Source organism: Mesoplodon bidens (assembly GCF_964165515.1).
Source record: "Mesoplodon bidens genome assembly, chromosome: 4".
Classification (NCBI taxonomy): Eukaryota; Metazoa; Chordata; class Mammalia; order Artiodactyla; family Ziphiidae; genus Mesoplodon; species Mesoplodon bidens.
Window position 1 is genome coordinate 107070781 of NC_138160.1, and position 21594 is coordinate 107092374.

The 21594-nt window shown below is 42.3% G+C and overlaps 1 protein-coding gene and 1 pseudogene across 2 annotated transcripts in view; one reads left to right on the plus strand and one right to left on the minus strand.

Annotated features, from left to right (window-relative positions):
* Positions 1 to 14075, minus strand: part of ALDH7A1 (aldehyde dehydrogenase 7 family member A1) — a 38065-nt gene extending 23990 nt beyond the window's left edge. Inside the window, exons 1-7 of the mRNA XM_081233276.1 lie at positions 13875 to 14075; positions 12329 to 12382; positions 11714 to 11779; positions 5338 to 5418; positions 4886 to 5009; positions 2095 to 2227; positions 122 to 166 (exon numbers count right to left, since the gene is read on the minus strand). Of these exons, the coding sequence (XP_081089402.1) occupies positions 122 to 166; positions 2095 to 2227; positions 4886 to 5009; positions 5338 to 5418; positions 11714 to 11779; positions 12329 to 12382; positions 13875 to 14066 (695 nt within the window). The 5' untranslated portion in view covers positions 14067 to 14075. The remainder of the gene's footprint in view (positions 1 to 121; positions 167 to 2094; positions 2228 to 4885; positions 5010 to 5337; positions 5419 to 11713; positions 11780 to 12328; positions 12383 to 13874) is intronic.
* A 1503-nt stretch (positions 14076 to 15578) lies between these two features.
* Positions 15579 to 16257, plus strand: LOC308616032 (large ribosomal subunit protein uL14-like; annotated as a pseudogene). Its single transcript has one exon. The product of its transcript is annotated as a large ribosomal subunit protein uL14-like (transcript).
* The last annotated feature ends 5337 nt before the right edge of the window (positions 16258 to 21594 follow it).

A 21594-nucleotide genomic window follows, 5' to 3' on the forward strand; every position in this document is an offset into this window, starting at 1 on the left:
TTTATCCAAACTCCATGCTAAAATAAATGACACTTTCATGTCATATTAAAAATTCAGTGCCTATCAATCACCCTTTTAAGATTCTTCCATACCCAGAAAGAAGAAAGTCATACATACTTACTTTGTGACAGCTACACTAATGAGAGAAGTTGTTGGAGCTCCTTTCCTTATAAGGGTAAAAAAACAAAACAAAAAAAAGGCAGTTTAATTTGGTGGAAATCATTAATACCTTTTATTTTCAAGCAGAAGTCTTTGTGAGAAAAAGTCTTCTCCAATTAAGCAACTTAGCCTAGTAACTGAAAGAGAACTCTATCCTTCAGCTTGGTGCCTCTGGGACCTAAGGAACTATAAAACTTTTATAAATAGAAAAATGGCACCAAGCAATTCTGAACTTGCTTGCTGCACTGATCACAGGAACTGTTACATTAACCTCTGCCAATTATGGAAACTGAGTAAAACAGAAATCAATCAACATGAACTTTCATTGGAAGGCTCAGAGGGCTGAGAAAAACTATACAACTAGCCTTTGGTAACATGGTGCCAGATCATTAATCCTCCCAACTATGCCCTTGCTTTCATACAGTCTTTGAATACCTTCAACTGAATACAACACTAAGATCAGTACATATTAGCGGGACAGATACAAAAGGGGCAAAGACAATTCTCCTGGTTTTCCCGATCTAAGTTCCTCCATTGAACATGAAAGCTAAAAACAAGCAACTGTTTTGCCATCTATAAATACTGACATTGTCCCAGCTAGTTTTTACTATCACATATTTTATAGCGATGTAACATTTAATGCATCAATGGTAATATGGCCAAGTGCCTCAGAATCACTTGGGAATTCACTATCAAATTTTACTGAGTTAAAAAAAAGAATCGAATTTTTAAAAGAAGGTTGTGGGCTTCCCTGGTGGCGCAGTGGTTGAGAGTCCGCCTGCCGATGCAGGGGACACGGGTTCGTGCCCCGGTCCGGGAGGATCCCACATGCCGCGGAGTGGCTAGGCCCGTGAGCCATGGCCACTGAGCCTGCGCGTCCGGAGCCTGTGCTCCGCAACGGGAGAGGCCATAACAGTGAGAGGCCCGCGTACAGCAAAAAAAAAATAAAATAAAAGAAGGTTGTGACGTATCACAAGTATCACTTTTTTTCCCTCCTACTTGTTCACTTAGTTTTCTGTTTGTTAGTATAGTATAATAAAGACTATCTGGTTTTCACTCCCAGTTTTCTGGCACACCCTGTATCAACACCCCTTGGAATTTTCCGAGTGATAGAAGTGTCTTTGTTATGCTAATGAGGTGACCAGTGGGCCCGCCCCCAAGATAGCGTCCGGATGGGTACTGGTCATTGGTCACCAGAAAGATCAACCATGGGGAGGGGAGGAGGGATGAAGACTTAAGTTCAATCACATGTACAATGATTTACTCAATCATGCCAACATAATAAAACCCCCATAAAAATTCTGGACACCAAAGCTCAGTGGAGCCTCCTGGTTGGGAAGGCGACGTGTCCTCCCCTCACAGGGAGAGGGCAGGGAAGTTCTGCGTCTGGGACCCTTCTAGACCATGCCCTATATGTATCCTTTAAAATAAAACTGCCATCATTAAATATTGCGCTTTCTTGAGTTTTGTAGGCCATTCTAATGAATTACTGAAACCAATGGTTCACAGGAACCTCCAGATTTGTAGATGGCTGGTCAGAACTACAGATGTCCTAGGGACTGGGAACATCTGCAGCTTGCATCTTAAGTAGGGGCAGTATTGTGGAAGACTGAGCCCTTAAACAGGTGGAGTCTGACACTGAGTCCGGATAGTTTCAGAATTGAATTACCATACACCTGCCTGGGGTGGAAATAACTGGAAGGAACAGGGGACAAGGCTGTGTCAAAAAAAAAAGGAGGTCAAAAAATATAAATTTTACCAATGGTAAAATTTGTAATAATTAAAAATCAGCATTTCACAACTACCAGGTGTGACTTAGCTATGTTAATTGAAATAGTAGAAAACATTTCAATACATTTGCGATACTTTCAGTAGTACCTGAAAATAGTTAATTTTACTATCTAACTACTGGATAAGAAAATGAGCCCTTCTTACCAAAGGCAGGCATTCCCACAGATCATGGCGATGGCATTGTTCCAGCCATACACCGCCACAGGGAAGTTGAACGCAGTTATGATTCCAACCAGGCCTACAGGATTCCACTGTTCAATGAGCGCATGGCCAGGTCCTGAGGACAGGGAAAGCATGCAACATGCTTAAGCACATTAATTTCATGCCTGTCAAGGTAATAAGAACAAAGTCTGCAATCTTTCATTTTCAGAACAAAGGTGCACCAGACCAGGTGGGGACTCCAGATGCCTTGTAGCGGATCACTTTACACAGCTGTGGGATGTTGGGACATTAATTAGCATACAACAAAAGCTGTTATTACTACCACATTATCTTATAAACCATGAGGATATCCATTATGCCTCTGCTCATAGGAACTCGGTGTAGATCAGGGCAGTTTCAGTCCCATCTGGGAGACAAGGAAACTTCAGAGAGCAGATGAGACGTGTCCTAGGTGATGTGATTGCCAAGGGCAGGGCACGGCCACAACACAGGAGTCATGACTCTCAGGGCCGTGTTCTTGACGTTCTGATGAAGCCCTCAGCTAACCTCTCTAAGTTCAAAACAAAGTGGCTCCCATACAGGGAAAAAAGTTATAATGATTATAAAAATGTTGAATGAATGAATTGCACAAATCTTTTCATACATACAGGAAAACTGAAAATACAAATTGAACCATTTGCATTTTATAGACAAACTTTAAAGACACCATAATCCCACAAGGGCCTTATTTTAATCAAAGGCAGCTAGAGCAGTGAAGAGCCAGAGCAAGGAATGTGAAGGTTCACAAAACCTGGTTAAAAGCACTAGGAAGGTCACGCTCCCAGCCATCCACCTTTCTGACCATGCTCACACTGCTAGCAAAAACAGGGAACCCACCACTTGCTGCACCTCATTCCCAGGCCCTTCCTTAGTCTAGGAACCCTAATCTCCCTGGAGATGAGGTGCTGGTACAGCCTCACAGGGCCTCTTCCTGCAGGGCCTGCCTCCTCTTCTCTGCCCCTCCCTTCTTCATCCTCCCCCCAAGTAGGCCAGTGGAGCTCTTATAACATCCCTCCGTAGCTTGCCACACTTTGGTGTCTGGATCAGTACTGGAGCTGCCCTCATGGTAAAGTCCAAACTCCATGAAAAGTCCCTACCCAAGGTTCCCTCTCCACCCATCTCTCCCCCTCACACTGTGCCCTCCAGCAGTGCTGAAGTTAACACAGTTACTAATGGCTAAAGGCAATCGCTATTATGTATCTAATTAAAGACAGTAACTGTACATTTGAAAAGAATCCCCTAACTTCCTACAAGCAGGGAATTTGCCCGATATTCTAAGAAAAAATAGGAAAATACGATTTTTAATTTTTTTTATTTTTATTTTTTTTGCGGTACGCGGGCCTCTCACTGTTGTGGCCTCTCCCATTGTGGAGCACAGGCTCCGGACGCGCAGGCTCAGCGGCCATGGCTCACGGGCCCAGCCGCTCCGCGGCACGTGGGATCTTCCCGGACTGGGGCACGAACCCGTGTTCCTTGCATCGGCAGGCGGACTCTCAACCACTGCGCCACAACCACCAGGGAAGCCCCGGAAAATACGACTTTAAAAAAAATTTATTTTCCCGATTATAAATGTAACACAATTCCCATTGTGGAAACTTTGGAAAATATAGAAAAATATAAAGAAGACAATAACAACATCAATAATTCTGCCGTGACAAACAACCAAGTAACAAAGTTACTACTTTGGCAGACTTCCACCCTGGTACTTTTTCTTGTCCTCATCATTAAGTACAAGGTTGGTCCTTGCAGCACAGTTTAACAACCAAAGACTGAAAATACCCTAAATATCCATCTTTTAGGAACTGGCCATCCTTACAACAGACAACCATAAAAAAAGATGAAGGAAGTACCTTATTGGAATAATATGAAACAATTTCTAAGACACATTAAGTAGTAAAAAAAAGTAGAGAACAGAACATACAGTTTGCTAATGTTTATGCTCCTAAAAGACACATATTTGCCTGCACGTGAATAAAAGCTCTAAAAAGATACACAAGAAACCAGAAACATTCGATACTTCCTTGGAGATACTATGGAGTATCCCGTGGGGAGGACAAAAACTTTTCATCCTTTACCCTTTTATTACTTTTTAATTTTGTGATATGAATACATTACCTCTTCAAAAAAATTAAAATAATTCAAAAATAAGTAAATACAACTTTCCTATAAAATTTGGGGTTGGGGAAAGCAAACTTCATGATTTTTTTAATGCCTGCTAATAGACTGGCCAAATTATTTACTCAACTTTTGTCATATGACTTGACATGTAGGTCATTTCTAATGTTTCCTATTAATAGGACAATGAACATCTTCACACAGGAACCTCAGTCATATTTCAGATTATTTACTTCAATTAGATTCTGGAAACTGGTATTAAGTATTTAAGGCTCTTTGGACAGATATTTTTCCAAATTGTTCCCCAGACAGACTGGTGATCCACATTGCCAAAAGTCCCCATAAAAGAGTGTCTGTCTCACCCATGGACTTGCCAATTTAAAAAAATTTTTTTTTAAGTTTAAGCATTTTAATCTGATGTCTTCATCTGTTTTAATTTGCCTTTCTTAGTAAAGAGATTAAAGTTATTATCATATCTATGTATTACCTGAAATTCCTTTTTTGCAAACTGCTCACAGCCAGAGAAATTTTTGGAGCTCTCTGTATTAGAGTATGAAACTCTTAAAAATAAATAAAATAAAATAAAAAGTCTCTTAACTGAACTGACTTCATTGCTTACTTTCAGAAGGTAGGATGGGTCCCCCAATCATCCGAGATAAGCCAACAGCGTAATCACAAATATCCACGTACTCTTGAACTTCTCCCACACCTTCCACTAAGATCTTCCCCATCTCCAAAGACACCTAAAAATACAAAAGACCAAGCCGCATTTTTCCAACAGAATTCATACTTTAAAGATTAAATTTATGGTGGGGAAATCAAAACATATTTTGTTTCTGTTTTGTGATGCTCATAAACTTCATAAAGTCTGTTCTTATTTTTCTGAAGAATTTTAAAACCCAAGAATTGTCTTCACTTTTTCCTGTCCATCTTGTTAATCTTCCCTCTAAAGAAAAGATTTTTGAAATATATAAATTACTCTTCTTAAAAATCACAACCTTATACACAGGAGGACAAGGTAGCCTTATTCCTCACTCAAGGGATTGTATATTTACTACAAAAATACTTTACCAAGCTTCCTAGTACTTGGATCTTCTCCCGCAAGGCATCACCAATCTGTCTCACTACTTCTCCTCGCTTTGGAGCAGGTATCTAAGAAAATAATGGAACTTTAGTGTCTGATTCAAAGTGTAAGCTTGTGTCTATAACACAGTAAGTATTAGATAAATGTGCAATAAGAGAACAAAGTACAAGCACATCAAAGACAACTGTTTTGATCCCATCAAGACTGTGACATGGCAGGCCCCAAAACCCATACCAGAGACCAAAAAAATATCCAGATGATACCTTCTTGGTGAGCCAAGGACTGTGCTAAGTACATAGAGAAATTCAGATTGAACACAACTTTTTGGGATGGCTCCAGAGAGCTCAGAATGCCTTACATACCTGTAACCCTTTATGATTCCCAGAGGTATTTTCATATGGGTCAAACTGACTGCATGCCCAAACCCTAAACTCAGCTTACTTACAAAGCTGGTACTCAATAATCCATTCAAGTAGTACCACTCGCTCACCAAATACTTTCCGAGCACCTACATACTATGTGACAACAGTAGTACTAGGCACCAGGGCTAAAATAAGTGAGGCACTCATGGAGCTAATTATTATTATCTAGCAGCAGTCATCGTGCTTAATAACGGGCGGGGAGAGGCAACAAATAATTACGAAAGGCCACAAGGGCTATAAAGACCAAGGAAATAAAGAGGGTTCTAAGACAGAGAAAACAGCAGGCTTGGAGGATAAATGGGTACATTACTTTACCTAAAAGGCTGTCAGCCCAAATCTCCAAGGTGAGATTTAAGCTGAAACCTAAGGTTGGGAAAAGTCAACCATAGGAATATTCTTCCCAAGGAAAAGAAAAACGTGTAAGAGACCCACGGAAAATAAAAGCCGATCATATATGAGGGGCTGACTGAGAAGGACACTACGCCTACAGCTAGAAGGAGCTTTAGGCGTCTGAATTTTACTCCAGGTGCAATGGGAAGTCTTTAATGGTTTTTAAGAGGCAGAATAAGATGATTCACTTGAACTTTTCTAAGATCAGTGCCTGATGGGTGTAGAATAAATTGGAGGGGAAAAGAATAGAAGCAGGGAGACCAACTAAGAACATGTTCTACTAGCCTAGGCAAAAAAATACTGGTGACTGAGACTTAAGATAGAAGCAAGGGAGACAAAGTGGATTCAGAATCTATTTTGGAAGTAGAATGGACAGAACACACTAATGGAACAGGTATGGGAAATGAAAGCACTATGGATGACTCCCAGGTCTCTGGCTTGAATAGCTAGGTAAATGGAAGTAGAATTACAGGGATGAAGATAACTCAGAAGAAGCATCAGGATTTTTTTTTGGAGGTGGAGTACAGGTTGGGCCATATTAAGTTTGAGATGTGATGCATGAATGGAGACATACTTTCGCCACCTATGATGTCACCCTTTCTCTCCCTTCCAGCTCCTCCTGATTTATTCCACCTCTCCCTCGAAAGGCAACTAACAGGACCATTCCCACACCCCCAGGCTGCAGCCAGTCCCCCCATGCCCTCCTCACAGAGAGGCCTCTCAAAGCTTGACCGTGAGTTCAGGGCTCTTCTTCGCTCTCTCTCCTTCCCAAATGTACCCCAAATGTCTTAGTATAGCTTTTCTGAAGGGTAGCTTGGTATTCTATTAAATTTAAAATGTTCCCTGCTTTGAATAGGCAGTTCTACTTCTGGAAATTGAGTATATACATAAGTGTGCAAAAGTAGAGGTACAACAGCATTTACTGCAGTGCTGTTTCCAGTAGAGAAAACAGAAACCATCTAAATGTCCATCAGTATACGATTGGGTAATTATGGAATAGCCATAAAATGGAATGCTTGACACTCTCTAAGAATAGATTTATAAGGAAAAACTTTTAAAAGCCATAAAAATAGCGAGATAAGCAAAAGTTTACTTACCATATGCATTAAGTTTGAAGGAATATAAAAAATATTAACAGTTGTAATTTCTGGGAAATGGAATCATAAGAGACTTTCATTCTCCACATTTTGTATGTGGATATTTGCCATTTTTACAATACCTGCACACTTTCAGAAACAGTAAACAAAAATTATAACATTAAATGAAGTAGTACAGATCCTTTGTATTTTCTAAGGCATGGAATGGGTTTAATAATGTTTTGATTGAACTTAGCCCACACATTTATACACTTAGTAAATTGGTTAATTTCAACTCAGAATGGCCAACTCAGTACACATAGCTATTCTAAGCACATTTATTCTATCAGTCTTTCGACCACCACTTACTGCACACGTTCTATGTGCCAGATATTGTGCTAACCCCTGGGATACTAGGGAAACAAGTCAGCTACAATTCATGCCCCCTAGAGCCAATGGTCGAGTGAGGGTGGTAGAAACAAAACAGGAGATTACAATTTCATGTGGTAAGCACCGTGATGGAGCTAGACTGCACAACTGGACGACCTATGAGTGTTAACCTAGCATTACTTGGGGGCAAGGAGGTGGGGAGGAAGGAGGCTTTTTAAAGAAGTTGAGAGTTGAGACCTAAGACCTAAAGCATGACTGGTGTTTACCAGCTGAAGAGGTAGAGAAAGCATGGGGGACAGGGAGCATAACATACGCAAAGGCTAAAAGACAAGAGAACACGGTGATTTTGGAAAACTATAAAGACTTCAAAGAGGTAGGAGAGGAAAGTAGGGGCCACACTGCAAAGGACTATGTAAAGGATCCAAAGAGCAGTGGAGAAATCACTAGAGGGTTTTATATGGTGGGGAGAAAAATCACAGTGCTTTTTAAACTACCAATCTAAATGTGGTATAGAAAATGGATTGGAGGGAGAAAAGACTCAGGTAGGAAATGAGGCCAGACAAGAGATGGTGGCTGTCTGGACCACAAAAATAGCAAGAGAGAGAAATATAATTCAAAGTGTTTAAGACTTGGTAATTGATCAAGTCTCAACCCTGGTTACATATTAGAACCACCACCCACGGTTTAAACTACATTCCATCCCAGACCACTCAAACCTGGCTTTTTTCTTTTTCTTTTTCCTCCAGCTTCCAAGATGATTAGTAGGAGCAGCAAGAGATGAGAAGAAAGGCAGGATTAGGTAAGAGGTGAGGTATGTGAGGCGGGAGCGGGAAACCAGGAATACAGCCATATTCCCCGTGTGGGCTTGATCAGTCCCAGCGTGACGGGGCATCAATAACCTCAGACCCTCCTGAGATGGGAAATGAGAGTCCTTATCCCTACACACCTCACCGTGAAGTCAGATTTAGAATGAGCATCAAAGGCAGCCATAGGAGAGAACTATGAGCACTGAGGGAAGTATCAGCTGAGCCCTTGGGGAAGTACTACAAAGACACCCACCCATGTTAAAGAGTTACCAAGTATCTGGTATCCTTTTATTCAGCTAGAGAAGGCCCATTCACAGTTCCTGTCATCTCTGGCACTTCCTCACCAGAAATGGAGAGAGAAAATGATGACACACACAGCGGATAGAGAGAGGCAGAAACAGGTGGCATTCAGACTAAATCTAGCTCATGAAAGAAAGCAACAGAGCGAGAAGTCCCAAACAGGTTCCCTGTGGTTAGTTTTAGTTAAGAGAAAGAAATGTTTTTATAACTACCTTTTCATATTTTCATACTTTTTTTTTTAAGGAAAAAGGAGACAAAGTTCCCTTTGAAAAATTCCAGGTTTAACACAAATGAACTAAATGAAACCGTGGTTTGTCCTCACAGGCAAGGCCATCAAGAAAGGTCAGGACCAAGCAGAAGTAGCCCCACATGAGTGAGCATCCAAGAGGAAAAGTATATATACCAGGAGGGGATCAAGCTTTGGTCTGTTCTTATTTGAGAACCAGCAGCCCTGCTGGCAGGAGTCCAGAGGCACAGTTAGGAAAGGCTCTGCTTCTTCCCTAAACTTTGGACTCAATTGCTTAACTCAAATTCTGACAAGTGGGATTCCCGACCGATTTTACCATCACCCAGGAAAGCCACCTGTTCCCACTTAGCACCCTGACTCTACTGAGAGGTCTAACAAGTAAAAGCAGAAATAGTAAGAATGTTAGGTGCAGAGGCCGGCCCAGTTGAGTAAAGAGCAGGCACCAAGTAAGAACCTGAGTTCAAAAGTAGCAACAACAACAAAGTACAGCACAATATTAAAGAAAGACATCACAATTCCAGCTGCCACCCCCTCGGGCAAAGCCAAGACTAACCTAAAAGCCAGTTCAGGGAAAGAAAAGACTCTGAATTCACACAAATCTTTTTTCAAACAAGACTGTATTTACTGTGGGTAAAGACACACATATAATGGAAGTTTCTGGTCAAAAGTTTCACTAGCATTCAAAATAGCACATGCAAAGAGTGAATCCTAATGCAAATTATGGACTTGTTAATACTAAGGTATCCATATTGGCTCACCGATTAACACGTACCACACTAATGCAGGGTATTAATACAGGAAACTTGCAGAAGTGATGGAGAGTAAGGAACTCTACACTTCCTGATCATCCTTCTGTTGAAGGGGTTCAAGCCACCCCAGAATGGGCCAGTCTGGCATGTTCTTTGGCATTATTTTGAGCTAAAGGCAATCAAATCACAGCAGACTCGGAAAAGATTTCCAACTCTCCTTAACCACCTACAAGAACTTAGAAAGGGGACCTATACCAGGAGCTACCGCCAGAGGTAACTTTTTATATCTGACTTATCTGCATGAGGGAAAACATTTGTTACCAAACACTTGCTCTTCTCACGTTCCTGAGATTTGTCCTCCTCTTCTTTGAAGCCCCAGGCCCCCATCCCTTCCCTTAGATCAGGATGGTATATAAGCCTCAACTGCCTGACTGCCTTTGGGTCTCATATCTTTGTGTCTCCCCCTCATACAAAATTAAAATTTGTTTTTCTCCTGTCAATCTGCTGTATGCTGACTTAATTACTAGAACAGCCAAAGAACCTAGCAGAGAATAGAAAATTTTCCTCCCCTATAGTTTCACCCTAAAACTGCTCTAAAATATGAAGTCTATTAATTAAAAAAAAAATACAATTGTCCTTCAGTATCCACAGGAGATTGGTTCCAGGACCCCCACGGATTCCAAAACTTGTGGATGCTCAAGTCCCTTACATAGAGTGGCTGAGAACAGTCAGCACTCAGTATCTGCAGATGTGAGACCCACATAGGTGGAACCGGCTGACTTAAAATAATTTGACACAGCTTTGGTCACAATTCTCTATCCTGCTAAGGTGAACCTTACTTAGCACACTGCTTACTTTTGGAAGTGGTATTTTCTTTGTTCAAGGATATTTTTGATTGGATATAATCGAACCCTGAGCATAACTTACAGCCAGAATTAAAGAGATGTTCTTCCTGCTTTGCACAGAGGCGGTCTGTTGGCTGACAACAACCCTGCATCCAACCCAGGGCTCTCCTGGAGAGTCTGCCCTTCCCCAACTCCCCACAGCAATCGCGGATTCAGGAGAAAAACAAAAAACCACTGAGGCTCAGCAGTCACAAACCCAGCAGCACATGGTTCCAGAAATCAAGCTCACAGGTACAGAGGTTTGCCCCCATCTGCAAGCATTTTAAATGATTAATTCATTTAACCCTTACAATAACTCAAGAGGTAAGCACACCTGGTCTCCCCTTTTTACAAGACAAAGCACACTAAGGTGAAGTAACAAACCCAGGGGCAGAGCTGGGTTAACCGACCGGATATTCCTGCTGCTTCGGGCCTTCAGCTGAAGACCAAAAGGGATATTCAGGGTTGGGGAGGTGAGGCAGGCCTGAGAGATCCAGGCTAGGCCAGTTCTTTACTCTCCCCTCCTCCAGACCTAGGCCCTTATCTAGTGATAGCTCAGTGTGGCCCAGCCCAGCTGCAGTCAAAATCCCTACACCAGCTCACAGAACTCCTGGTGGAGACAGACAAAGAAGGCAGAACCGGCCTCAAAGCCTCATCAGACTGTTGAGGAACTGGAGCCTAGGCCCGGTAAGAGGGGCCACTGCCACCACTGCCCTTTGAACCAGGAATGTCGACCTATTGCTAAGATAACCACCACCCCCGAAAAAACTGGCAGGGAGAGGGAGAAGGGGCATACAGGTATTTTTAGCATAGATATTCCTTTCTCTTTGCTTAATTATAAATTCAAGTAACTTCAGTTGGAGAGTAAAGTGTTCACAGATCAAGTTTATGCCACATTAGTAGAGTCCTATTCCTTTTAAAATTACCGAATTACTGAAGGCCAAATGTGGAAAAGGCACTACGTTAGAACTACAGCAGAGGAGATAGTCGCAGCCCCCAGGAGCTCCTGTTTCAGCAAAGGGGCACTGGCCTGCTCATCAGATGTCTCTTATCTCACCGTCATTACAGTAGGTAATCGTGCCATGGCCTCCATACTTACATCTGCCCAGATTCTCCATGCTTCTCTTGCTTCCTTTACAGTTTCTTCATAGTCAGACATGCTGGCCTAAATAAAGATTTGGAGGGAGATAAAGGGTAAAGGAAAGGGCAGTGATGATCTTCTAAGAACACAGATTTTTGGAAAAGAATTGTAAAAATCTCTGGTTGACCCTAAGATTTGTGGTTTAAAATGATTTTCACAGCCTACACTTCCAAAAACTTGCTGGAATTCAGTAAGTTATAATCTGTGCTTTTTAAAACCTTGCTTCTCAAAGCGAGGTCCAGGAGCCTCATCTGTGAGCAATACCTGAGGTGTATTAGAAATTCAGGACCTCAGGCTCCAACCCAGATTTAAGAGGTCAAAACATTCATTCTAACAAAGTCCCCAGGTGATCCAGAAGCATGGCCTTCAATGGACCCCCTCCCGAGTCCTCTCTAGGGTTCACCTTTTCTGGGGCACACACACCCCCATCAAGAGTCTCCCTCAGATATTCTTAAATGTTACATTAAAAAGAAACATTATTCTTTGACTTTGTAAAGTTGTATTGCTCGTCATCACTGGCACAAACTCCCAGTGGGCATTTTGCATTAAAAAAAAAAAAAACAACCCACTTACCTGTCGGACTCTCGCTATCGGCTCATTGTTAGCAGGACAATAGGTGGTGATAACCTTAAAACAAAAAGATGACCACCATAAATAGAAAATGCAATCCCAAACTGGGGGAGCTGATGAAATGGGGAAAGAAAAAAAGGGGAAAAAAAAGACTAAGACACAATATTCAAACTCAGAACCTTCACATTAACTTGTTACAAATAAGCGACTCTACAACGCTCTTTCATTTTGACCCGAACATTCAGAACAACCTTTTCTGCAAAACCCCCCTTCACCATTCTAAATATTAGGTATTTAAACAAAAGCCTAAATGTAATCCATTATTTTGCCTCTTTTCCCATTAACAACAGACCAAAGTTACAAGTTTAACTTATTCCCTCTCTCCCTTACTCTGCCCACCCTCTGGTAACGGGTGAAATGGCCAAAGCTAGACAACCATGGGAAAGGCCTGTGTCCACACAAACGGGAGAGGTCAATTATAAAGAAAAAACCCAGGTGTAGCTTTAAAAAAGGCTTTCAGGAGAGGGTATTTATCCATGAATCTAATGATTGGATACCACAGGGAAAACAGGCTGGAACCACCAATGGGGGAGGGGGGATTTGGGGAACAATTAAAACCACCTGCATCCCCTACTGTCACAGATAACTAAAAGTTGTGTTTCCTCTAACAAAGCAGGTTCATTCAACAAACTATCAGAATGTTACATAACATTTTCTTATAAAAGCTTTCTTTTGTATGCAGCTCTCAAAAAAATCTAGATGATAATAACCTAACCTTTCCATCCTACTCTATAAAACATTTTATTGAACATTAACTGGGTGTCAAGCACGGTGTCAGGCTCTGGAAATAGAGAAACGCTGAAAACCCAGCCCTCAAGGAAGCTCAGAGCCCAATGAAAACATGATAGGATTTCAGCAAGTCCGAGCTTGCATTCCAAAGGATTTCAGAAAAGAAGACAAGATAAAACTATACTGTAGGGCTTCCCTGGTGGCGCTGTGGTTGTGGGTCCACCTGCCGATGCAGGGGACTCGGGTTCGTGCCCCGGTCCGGGAGGATCCCACGTGCCGCGGAGCGGCTGGGCCCGTGAGCCGTGGCCGCTGGGCCTGCGCGTCCGGAGCCTGTGCTCCGCAACGGGAGAGGCCACAACAGTGAGAGGCCCGCGTACCGCAAAAAAAAAACCCAAAAAAACTATCCTGTAAAACATTACCTGTGGCGCACCTCACATGTGAGGAGCCACAGTCAAGCACAAAATTCCGATAATTTCCACCGCTAAGCGTGTGGCATTTCTCACTCTGGCATTTCGAACTCTGCCAGCACGGTTTCAAGTATGCGTGGGAACTTCAACCCCAACCAGCTTCAAACTGAACTCGATTCTCCATAACATACGCGACCTAAAATCTAACGGCATTTTTAAGACATTCTACGTGAGGAAACTTTTACTGTGGACTTCAAAACTTCCCACCCAGTACAACCGCTGACAGCGTCCGTGCCTGTCCGGCCTCCCGGGGCGAAGTGAGGCCGCAGAGATTGCCCTGGACGCCCGCATACCTCTCCCCGGCCTCCCCAGCTTCCATTATACACGCCCTCGTTTTCCTCGCGGAGCCCCAGCTCCTTGAGCCAAGCATACTGGGGCTGATTGATGAGCAGAGTGGACATGAAGGCGGCAGGCCTGTTCAAAGGTCCCGTGAGCTTGCTCTTCCTTGCGACGTACACGCAGAGCCGACAGGGAACACGCCACATACTGAACCAGGGAGGCGCACTGCGCCTGCGTTCCGAGGAGCAGCTGAAATAGGGCCCCGCCCCCCACCCGGAGGAACCCATTGGGCAGGCCCGGTCCCGCCCACAGGGCCTGCCCCCTCCCTCGGCATCTCCCTGCCTATTTGGATCTTCCGCAGGAGCCCGGAGCTGTAACCCGGAGCTTAACCCCGGCCTGAAACAGTGGGGCTGGGAGGAAGTGAACGGGCTACTGCCATCTGGTGAAAGAGACTGGGAACAGCGGCACCAGCTAGAAATTTTTTTTCCGCAAAATATTAGCTCTACAATACAGTAAGTTAGAGCAGGCCTTGTCAGTCTGAAATGTGCGAGTAATCACCTGGCCATCGTGTTAAATGAACATTTTGATCTGGTGGGTCCAGACTGGGGTCTGAGAGTCGGTATTTCATTTTTTTTTCTGCTGTATTTTTTTAAATCTTTATTGGAGTATAATTGCTTTACAATGGTGTGTTAGTTTCTGCTTTATAACAAACTGAATCAGCTATACATATACATATATCCCCATATCTCCTCCCTCTTGCGTCTCCCTCCCACCCTCCCTATCCCACCCCTCCAGGCGGTCACAAAGCACCGAGCTGATCTCCCTGTGCTATGCGGCTGCTTCCCACTAGCTATCTACCTTACGTTTGGTAGTGTATATATGTCCATGCCGCTCTTTCACTTTGTCACAGCTTACCCTTCCCCCTCCCCATATCCTCAAGTCCATTCTCTAGTAGGTCTGTGTCTTTATTCCTGTCTTACCCCTATGTTCTTCATGACATTTTTTTCCTTAAATTCCATATATATGTGTTAGCATACAGTATTTGTCTTTCTCTTTCTGACTTACTTCACTCTGTATGACAGACCCTAGGTCCATCCACCTCACTACAAATAACTCGATTTCATTACTTTTTAGGGCTGAGTAATATTCCATTGTATATATGTGCCACATCTTCTTTATCCATTCATCTGTCCATGGACATTTAGGTTGTTTCCATGTCCTGGCTATTGTAAATAGAGCTGCAATGAACATTGTGGTACATGACTCTTTTTGAATTATGGTTTTCTCACGGTATATGCCCAGTAGTAGGATTGCTGGGTCATATGATAGTTCTATTTTTAGTTTTTAAAGGAACCTCCATACTGTTCTCCACAGTGGCTGTATCAATTTACATTCGCAAGAACAGTGCAAGAGGGTTCCCTTTTCTCCATATCCTCTCCAGCATTTATTGTTTGTAGATTTTTGATGATGGCCATTCTGACTGGTGTGAGGTGATAACTCATTGTAGTTTTGATTTGCATTTCTCTAATGATCAGTGATGTTGCGCATTCTTTCATGTGTTTGTTGGCAATCTGTATATCTTCTTTGGAGAAATGTCTATTTAGGTCTTCTGCCCATATTTGGATTGGGTTGTTTATTTTTTTTATATTGAGCTGCATGAGCTGCTTATAAATTTTGGAGGTTAATCCTTTGTCAGTTGCTTCATTTGCAAATATTTTCTCCCATTCTGAGGGATGTCTTTTCGTCTTGTTCATGGTTTCCTTTGCTGTGCAAAAGCTTTTAAGTTTCAGTGTGACCAGATTGGGCGGGGCGTTGGAGTTGAGATCTCAGTGTCCTTTATACCTACTTCCTTTTTGGCCCTTTCTGGCGTTCAAGATGTCGAAGCGAGGACGCGAAGATGTGGTGGGTCCTCTGGTGCGAAATTCCGGATTTCCTTGGGTCTTCCGGTTGGAGCCGTGATAAACTGTGATGACCACACAGGAGCCAAAAATCTGTATATCATCTCTGTGAACGGGATCAAGGGACGACTGAATAGACTTCCTGCTGCTGGTGTGGGTGACATGGTGATGGCCACAGTCAAGAAAGGCAAACCAGAGCTCAGAAAGAAAGTACATCCAGCAGTGGTAATTCGACAACGAAAGTCGTACTGGAGAAAAGATGGTGTGTTTCTTTATTTTGAAGATAATGCAGGGGTAAATAAATAAAGGCGAGATGAAAGGTTCTACCATCACAGGACCAGTTGCAAAGGAATGTGCAGACTTGTGGCCCAGGATTGTATCCAAAGCTGGCAGCATTGCATGGCTCTTTGGTGTATTTGTAAAAGAAAAAAATGATAATAAAAATTATTTGCTCCAAAAAAAAAAAGCTTTTAAGTTTCATTAGGCCCCATTTGTTTATTTTTGTTTTTATTTCCATTTCTCTAGGAGGTGGGTCAAGAAGAATCCTGCTGTGATTTTTTTTTTTTTTTTTTTTTTTTTTTTGTGGTACACGGGCCTCTCACTATTGTGGCCTCTCCCGTTGCAGAGCACAGGCTCCAGATGCGCAGGCTCAGCGGCCATGGCTCACAGGCCTAGCTGCTCCAGGGCATATGGGATCTTCCTGGACCGGGGCTCGAACCCGTGTCCCCTGCATCGGCAGGTGGACTCTCAACCACTGCGCCACCAGGGAAGCCCCCTGCTGTGATTTATGTCATAGAGTGTTCTGCCTATGTTTTCCTCTAAGAGTTTTATAGTGTCTGGCCTTACATTTAGGTCTTTAATCCATTTGGAGTTTATTTTTGTGTATGGTGTTAGGAAGTGTTCTAATTTCATTCTTCTTTTTTTTTAAGAGAATTCCTTTTACTTTTATTTTTTAAATTTATTTATTTATTTTTGGCAGTGTTGGGTCTTTGTTTCTGTGCAAGGGCTTTCTCTAGTTGCAGCAAGCGAGGGCCAGTCTTCATCACGGTGTGCAGGCCTCTCACTGTCGCGGCCTCTCTTGTTGTGGAGCACAGGCTCCAGACGCACAGGCTCAGTAGTTGTGGCTCACGGGCCTAGTTGCTCCACGGCATGTGGGATCTTCCCAGACCACGGCTCAAACCCTTGTCCCCTGCATTGGCAGGCAGATTCTCAACCACTGCGCCACCAGGGAAGCCCCTAATTTCATTCTTTTACATGTAGCTGTCCAGTTTTCCCAGCACCACTTATTGAAGAGGATGTCTTTTTTCCACTGTATATTCTTGCCTCCTTTATCAAAAATAAGGTGACCATATGTGTGTGGGTTTATCTCTGGGCTCTCTATCCTGTTCCATTGATCTATATTTCTGTTCTCATACCAGTACCATACTGTCTCGATTACTGTAGCTTTGTAGTATAGTCTGAAGTCTGGGAGCCTGATTCCTCCAGCTCCGTTTTTCTTCCTCAAGATTGCTTTGGCTGGGCTTCCCTGGCGGCACAGTGGTTGAGAGTCTGCCTGCCAATGCAGGGGACACGGGTTCATGCCCCGGTCCAGGAAGATCCCACATGCCGCGGAGCAGCTAGGCCCGTGAGCCATGGCCGCTGAGCTTGTGCATGTCCGGAGCCTGTGCTCTGCAACAGGAGAGGCCACAACAGTGAGAGGCCCGTGTACCACAAAAAAAAAAAAGATTGCTTTGGCTATTTGGGGTCTTTTGTGTTTCCAAACAAATTGTCAATTTTTTTTTGTTCTAGTTCTGTGAAAAATGCCATTGGTTGTCTGATAGGGATTTCACTGAATCTGTAGATTTCTTTGGGTACTATAGTCATTTTCACAATGTTGATTCTTCCAATCCAAGACCATGGTATATCTCTCCATCTGTTTGTATCATCTTTAATTTCTTCCATCAGTGTCTTATAGTTTTCTGCATACAGGTCTTTTGTCTCCTTAGGTAGGTTTATTCCCAGGTATTTTATTCTTTTTGTTGCAATGGTAAATGGGAGTGTTTCTTTAATTTGTCTTTCAGATTTTTCATCAGTAGTGTATAGGAATGCAAGAGATTTCTGTGCATTAATTTTGTATTCTGCTACTTTACCAGATTCATTGATTAGCTCTTGTAGTTTTCTGGTAGCATCTTTAGGATTCTCTATCTATAGTATCATGTCATCTGCAAACAGTGACAGCTTTACTTCTTCTTTTCCGATTTGGATTCATTTCTTTTTCTTCTCTGATTGCTGTGGCTAAAACTTCCAGAAGTATGTTGAATAATAGTGGTGAGAGTGGGCAACTTTGTCTTGTTCCCGATCTTAGTGGAAATGGTTTCAGTTTTTCACCTTTGAGAACGATGTTGGCTGTGGGTTTGTCATATATGGCCTTTATTATGTTGAGGTAAGTTGAGAGTCAGTATTTCTAACAAGTTCCCAAAGTGATGGTGACTGCTGTTTCCTGGAGTAGCCAAAGGAGGAGGGTTTTTGGTGGAGGAGAGAGGATTTTTTTGTTTTTGCCACTTTGTTAAATTATAAATTAGAGTTTTCTAAAGAATGAAAAATATTAAATATTGGCATTTCCCTTTAAATATCCTGCCTGGGTATATTCTCGCTTTTGAAGAACAAAGACAGTTTTGATCAATTTCCTTTATTCTCCATTTCTTCTATCTTCCTGCAATTTTTTTTGGGAGGGGGGGGTTACTTTTTTTTTTTTTTTTAACAGCAGGTTCTTATTAGCTATCCATTTTATACATATTAGTGTATATATGTCAATCCCAATCTCCCAATTCATCCCACCTCTTCCGGCAATATTCTTTCTACCCCAACCCCACCCCTCCACCATCCCATTTTCCATCTAATTCCACAATAACTGGGCTTACTCTATATAAGGGAAATAGCACCATCTCAGTCAGCATGATTTGGGCATGAGTTAAAAATATACACACACTCTCAATTCAATTGAATTAATAAGGTGTCTCAGTGATTCCAAGTGGACTTGCCTTGTGGCCTTCCACACTGCAACCAGACAGTCATTGTATGTTTCTATACAAAGCCTGTGTTTTCCTCTCAGTGTCTTTGCCCTTGCTGTTCTCTCTACCTGTAAAACCCTTCCTTCCATCTCTGCATTCATGCTTGAGCTTTATCTGTTCCATCCTTATGACACAAATGATTTCAACAAACCATGTTGAAATCGGCATGTATCAAGCACCTATCAGAAACTGTAGTTAAGTGCTGGAGATACCTGAATGATGCTTCCACTTGAAAATGTTATATATTTCCCCATTAAGGCAAGGACCATCTCTGACTCATCCTTGCATGGCTCCACAATTCCCAGCATCCTACCAGGCTCACATACATTTACATCAACGAAAAAATGAAACTATAGGGGCTTCCCTGGTGGCGCAGTGGTTGAGAGTCCACCTGCCGATTCAGGGGACACAGGTTCATACCCCGGTCTGGGAAGATCCCACATGCCGCGGAGTGGCTGGGCCCGTGAACCATGGCCACTGAGCCTGAGCGTCCGGAGCCTGTGCTCTGCAATGGGAGAGGCCACAACAATGAGAGGCCCGCGTTAAAAAAAAAAAAAAAAAAAATGAAACTATAAACACACCTCTGCGGTAGAAAGCAAGGGTACCCTGTCCAGCATTGGTAATCTCTATCAACAACCCAGCTACCATTTTCCATCCACCCCTAGGACTGAAGAACTAATTTCCTTCATTTTAATTCCCAAACATTTTAATGGAGAATTTAATTCTCCTCACTTTCTGGGCTGCCAGTAAGATTCTTTGTACACGTATCCCAACACCACATCCTTCCATTCTCTTCCCCTCCATTTGATTCAAAAAATGAAAAGGGGACTTCCCTGGTGGCGCAGTGGTTGAGAGTCCGCCTGCCAATGCAGGGGACACGGGTTCGTGCCCTGGTCCGGGAAGATCCCACATGCTGTGGAGAGCCTGGGCCCGTGAGTCATGGCCGCTGAGCCTGCGCATCTGGAGCCTGTGCTCTGCAACAGGAGAGGCCACAACAGTGAGAGGCCTGCATACCGCAAAAAAAAAAAAAAAAAAAAAATGAAAAGGCATTTACAGATGCACTAAATTTTAGAAGCAACACACAATGCTCTCAAGGAATGTTAACTTCCTCCTCTTCACTAAGAAGAGAGGTTCATGGCTGTCTCTCTAAACCAGTTCTGGGATGATAGACACCAGCAACTGCCTATACGGAAAATAGGGATTGCATCTCTCTTCTACCTTCTTTTTTCAAAACTCACTTAGCCTGCCAATAGGAGGTCAGGAAAAATCACCAACGATGAATTTTGATGGGGCAAAGCACGAAGAGATAGAATTAAATGAATCATATGAAAGCATATTTCCCACTTGAAAAAGAATTAAATGGATCGTACATGAAAATATATGTAAAAACTGCAAAGCCCTATAGTAATTTAAATGTACTGACTAAACTCAGGACACCTTGAACCAATTCTCTATGAAAAGTGGGGAAGTTAGCAAATGGCCAATTCTGCTTTTCAAATGACTTATCAAAGGCATCATAGGGTGGTTATAACAAAGACTTTGGAGTCGGCATAAGTACAAACTGACCTGTGCTTGGGAAGTCTTCATGAATACTAGCCGTCTTTGTTCTTCAACAATAGCTGGCCAGAAGGTGGAGGGATTTGATCTGATAATGCATGCTTGCCCCCAAGGCAGCACTAAACTGGAGAAATCACCAAGGATAAAATTTCATTATTGTAAACTCAGAATCTGATTTATCAGAGCATGAGTGAATGACACTAACTATTGCTCTGGGCAGGCTCATATTAATCAAGCTAACCAAAAAATGATGCTCCAGCTAAAATGCTGGCTTATTACTTAATGGGGAAAATTGTTCTCAGAAAGGACCAACCATTCACATCCTCTAATCACTGCATTCTCTCCCAGGGTATATACTACCTATCTAGTGGTTTAGGAGCCCAGAATTTAGAAGAAGAAGAGTTATTGATTAGCAGTATATGATTCCTGCATTCAATGGTATCAGGCTAAGATAGTCTCCCCAATGTCCAAATTAAACTGTAGATTCAATGCAATCCCAACCAAAATACCAGAATTGGCAAGCAGAGTCTAAAGTTTAAATGAAAGGGCAAAGGATCTAGAATAGCCAAAACAGTTCTGGAAAAAAAAAGAACAAATTTACATTACCTAATTTTAACAATTATTGTAACAATTTTACAATTGTTATAAAGCTACAGTAACCAAGAAAGTGTCACATTGGTGTAAAGATAGACATAAAGATCAATGGAACAGAATAGGGTGCTCAAAAGTAAACCTTCATATATATAGTCGATTTTCAATGAAGGTGTCAAAGAAATTCAAGGGAGAAAGAATAGTCTTTTCAACAAATAGTGCTATATTATTTGGATATTCAGGCACACACAGAAAAAAAGGAACCTTGACTTTTACTTCACGCTAGATATAAGAATTAAGTCAAAATGGACCATAGGCCTAAAGGTAAGAACTAAAACTCTTCTGGTGGAAAACACTGGAGAAAGTCTTTAGTGTGAGGGGCTGTTCTATGCATTCTACGGTATTTAGCTGCCTCCCATACCACATAGTAAAATGTTAATAATAACATGAAAATGTACTCCTACCTCACACCACGCACAAAAATCAATTGTAGGGGGATTGTAATTCTATGCAGAAAAGGTAAAATAATAAAGTTGTCTAAGAATTAGGAGACCTGGAATCAAGACGCAGGTCTTCAATAGCTTAGCTATGTAAACTCTCTTCAGTTGTCAAAATAAATTGGACCAGGTGACTTCTAA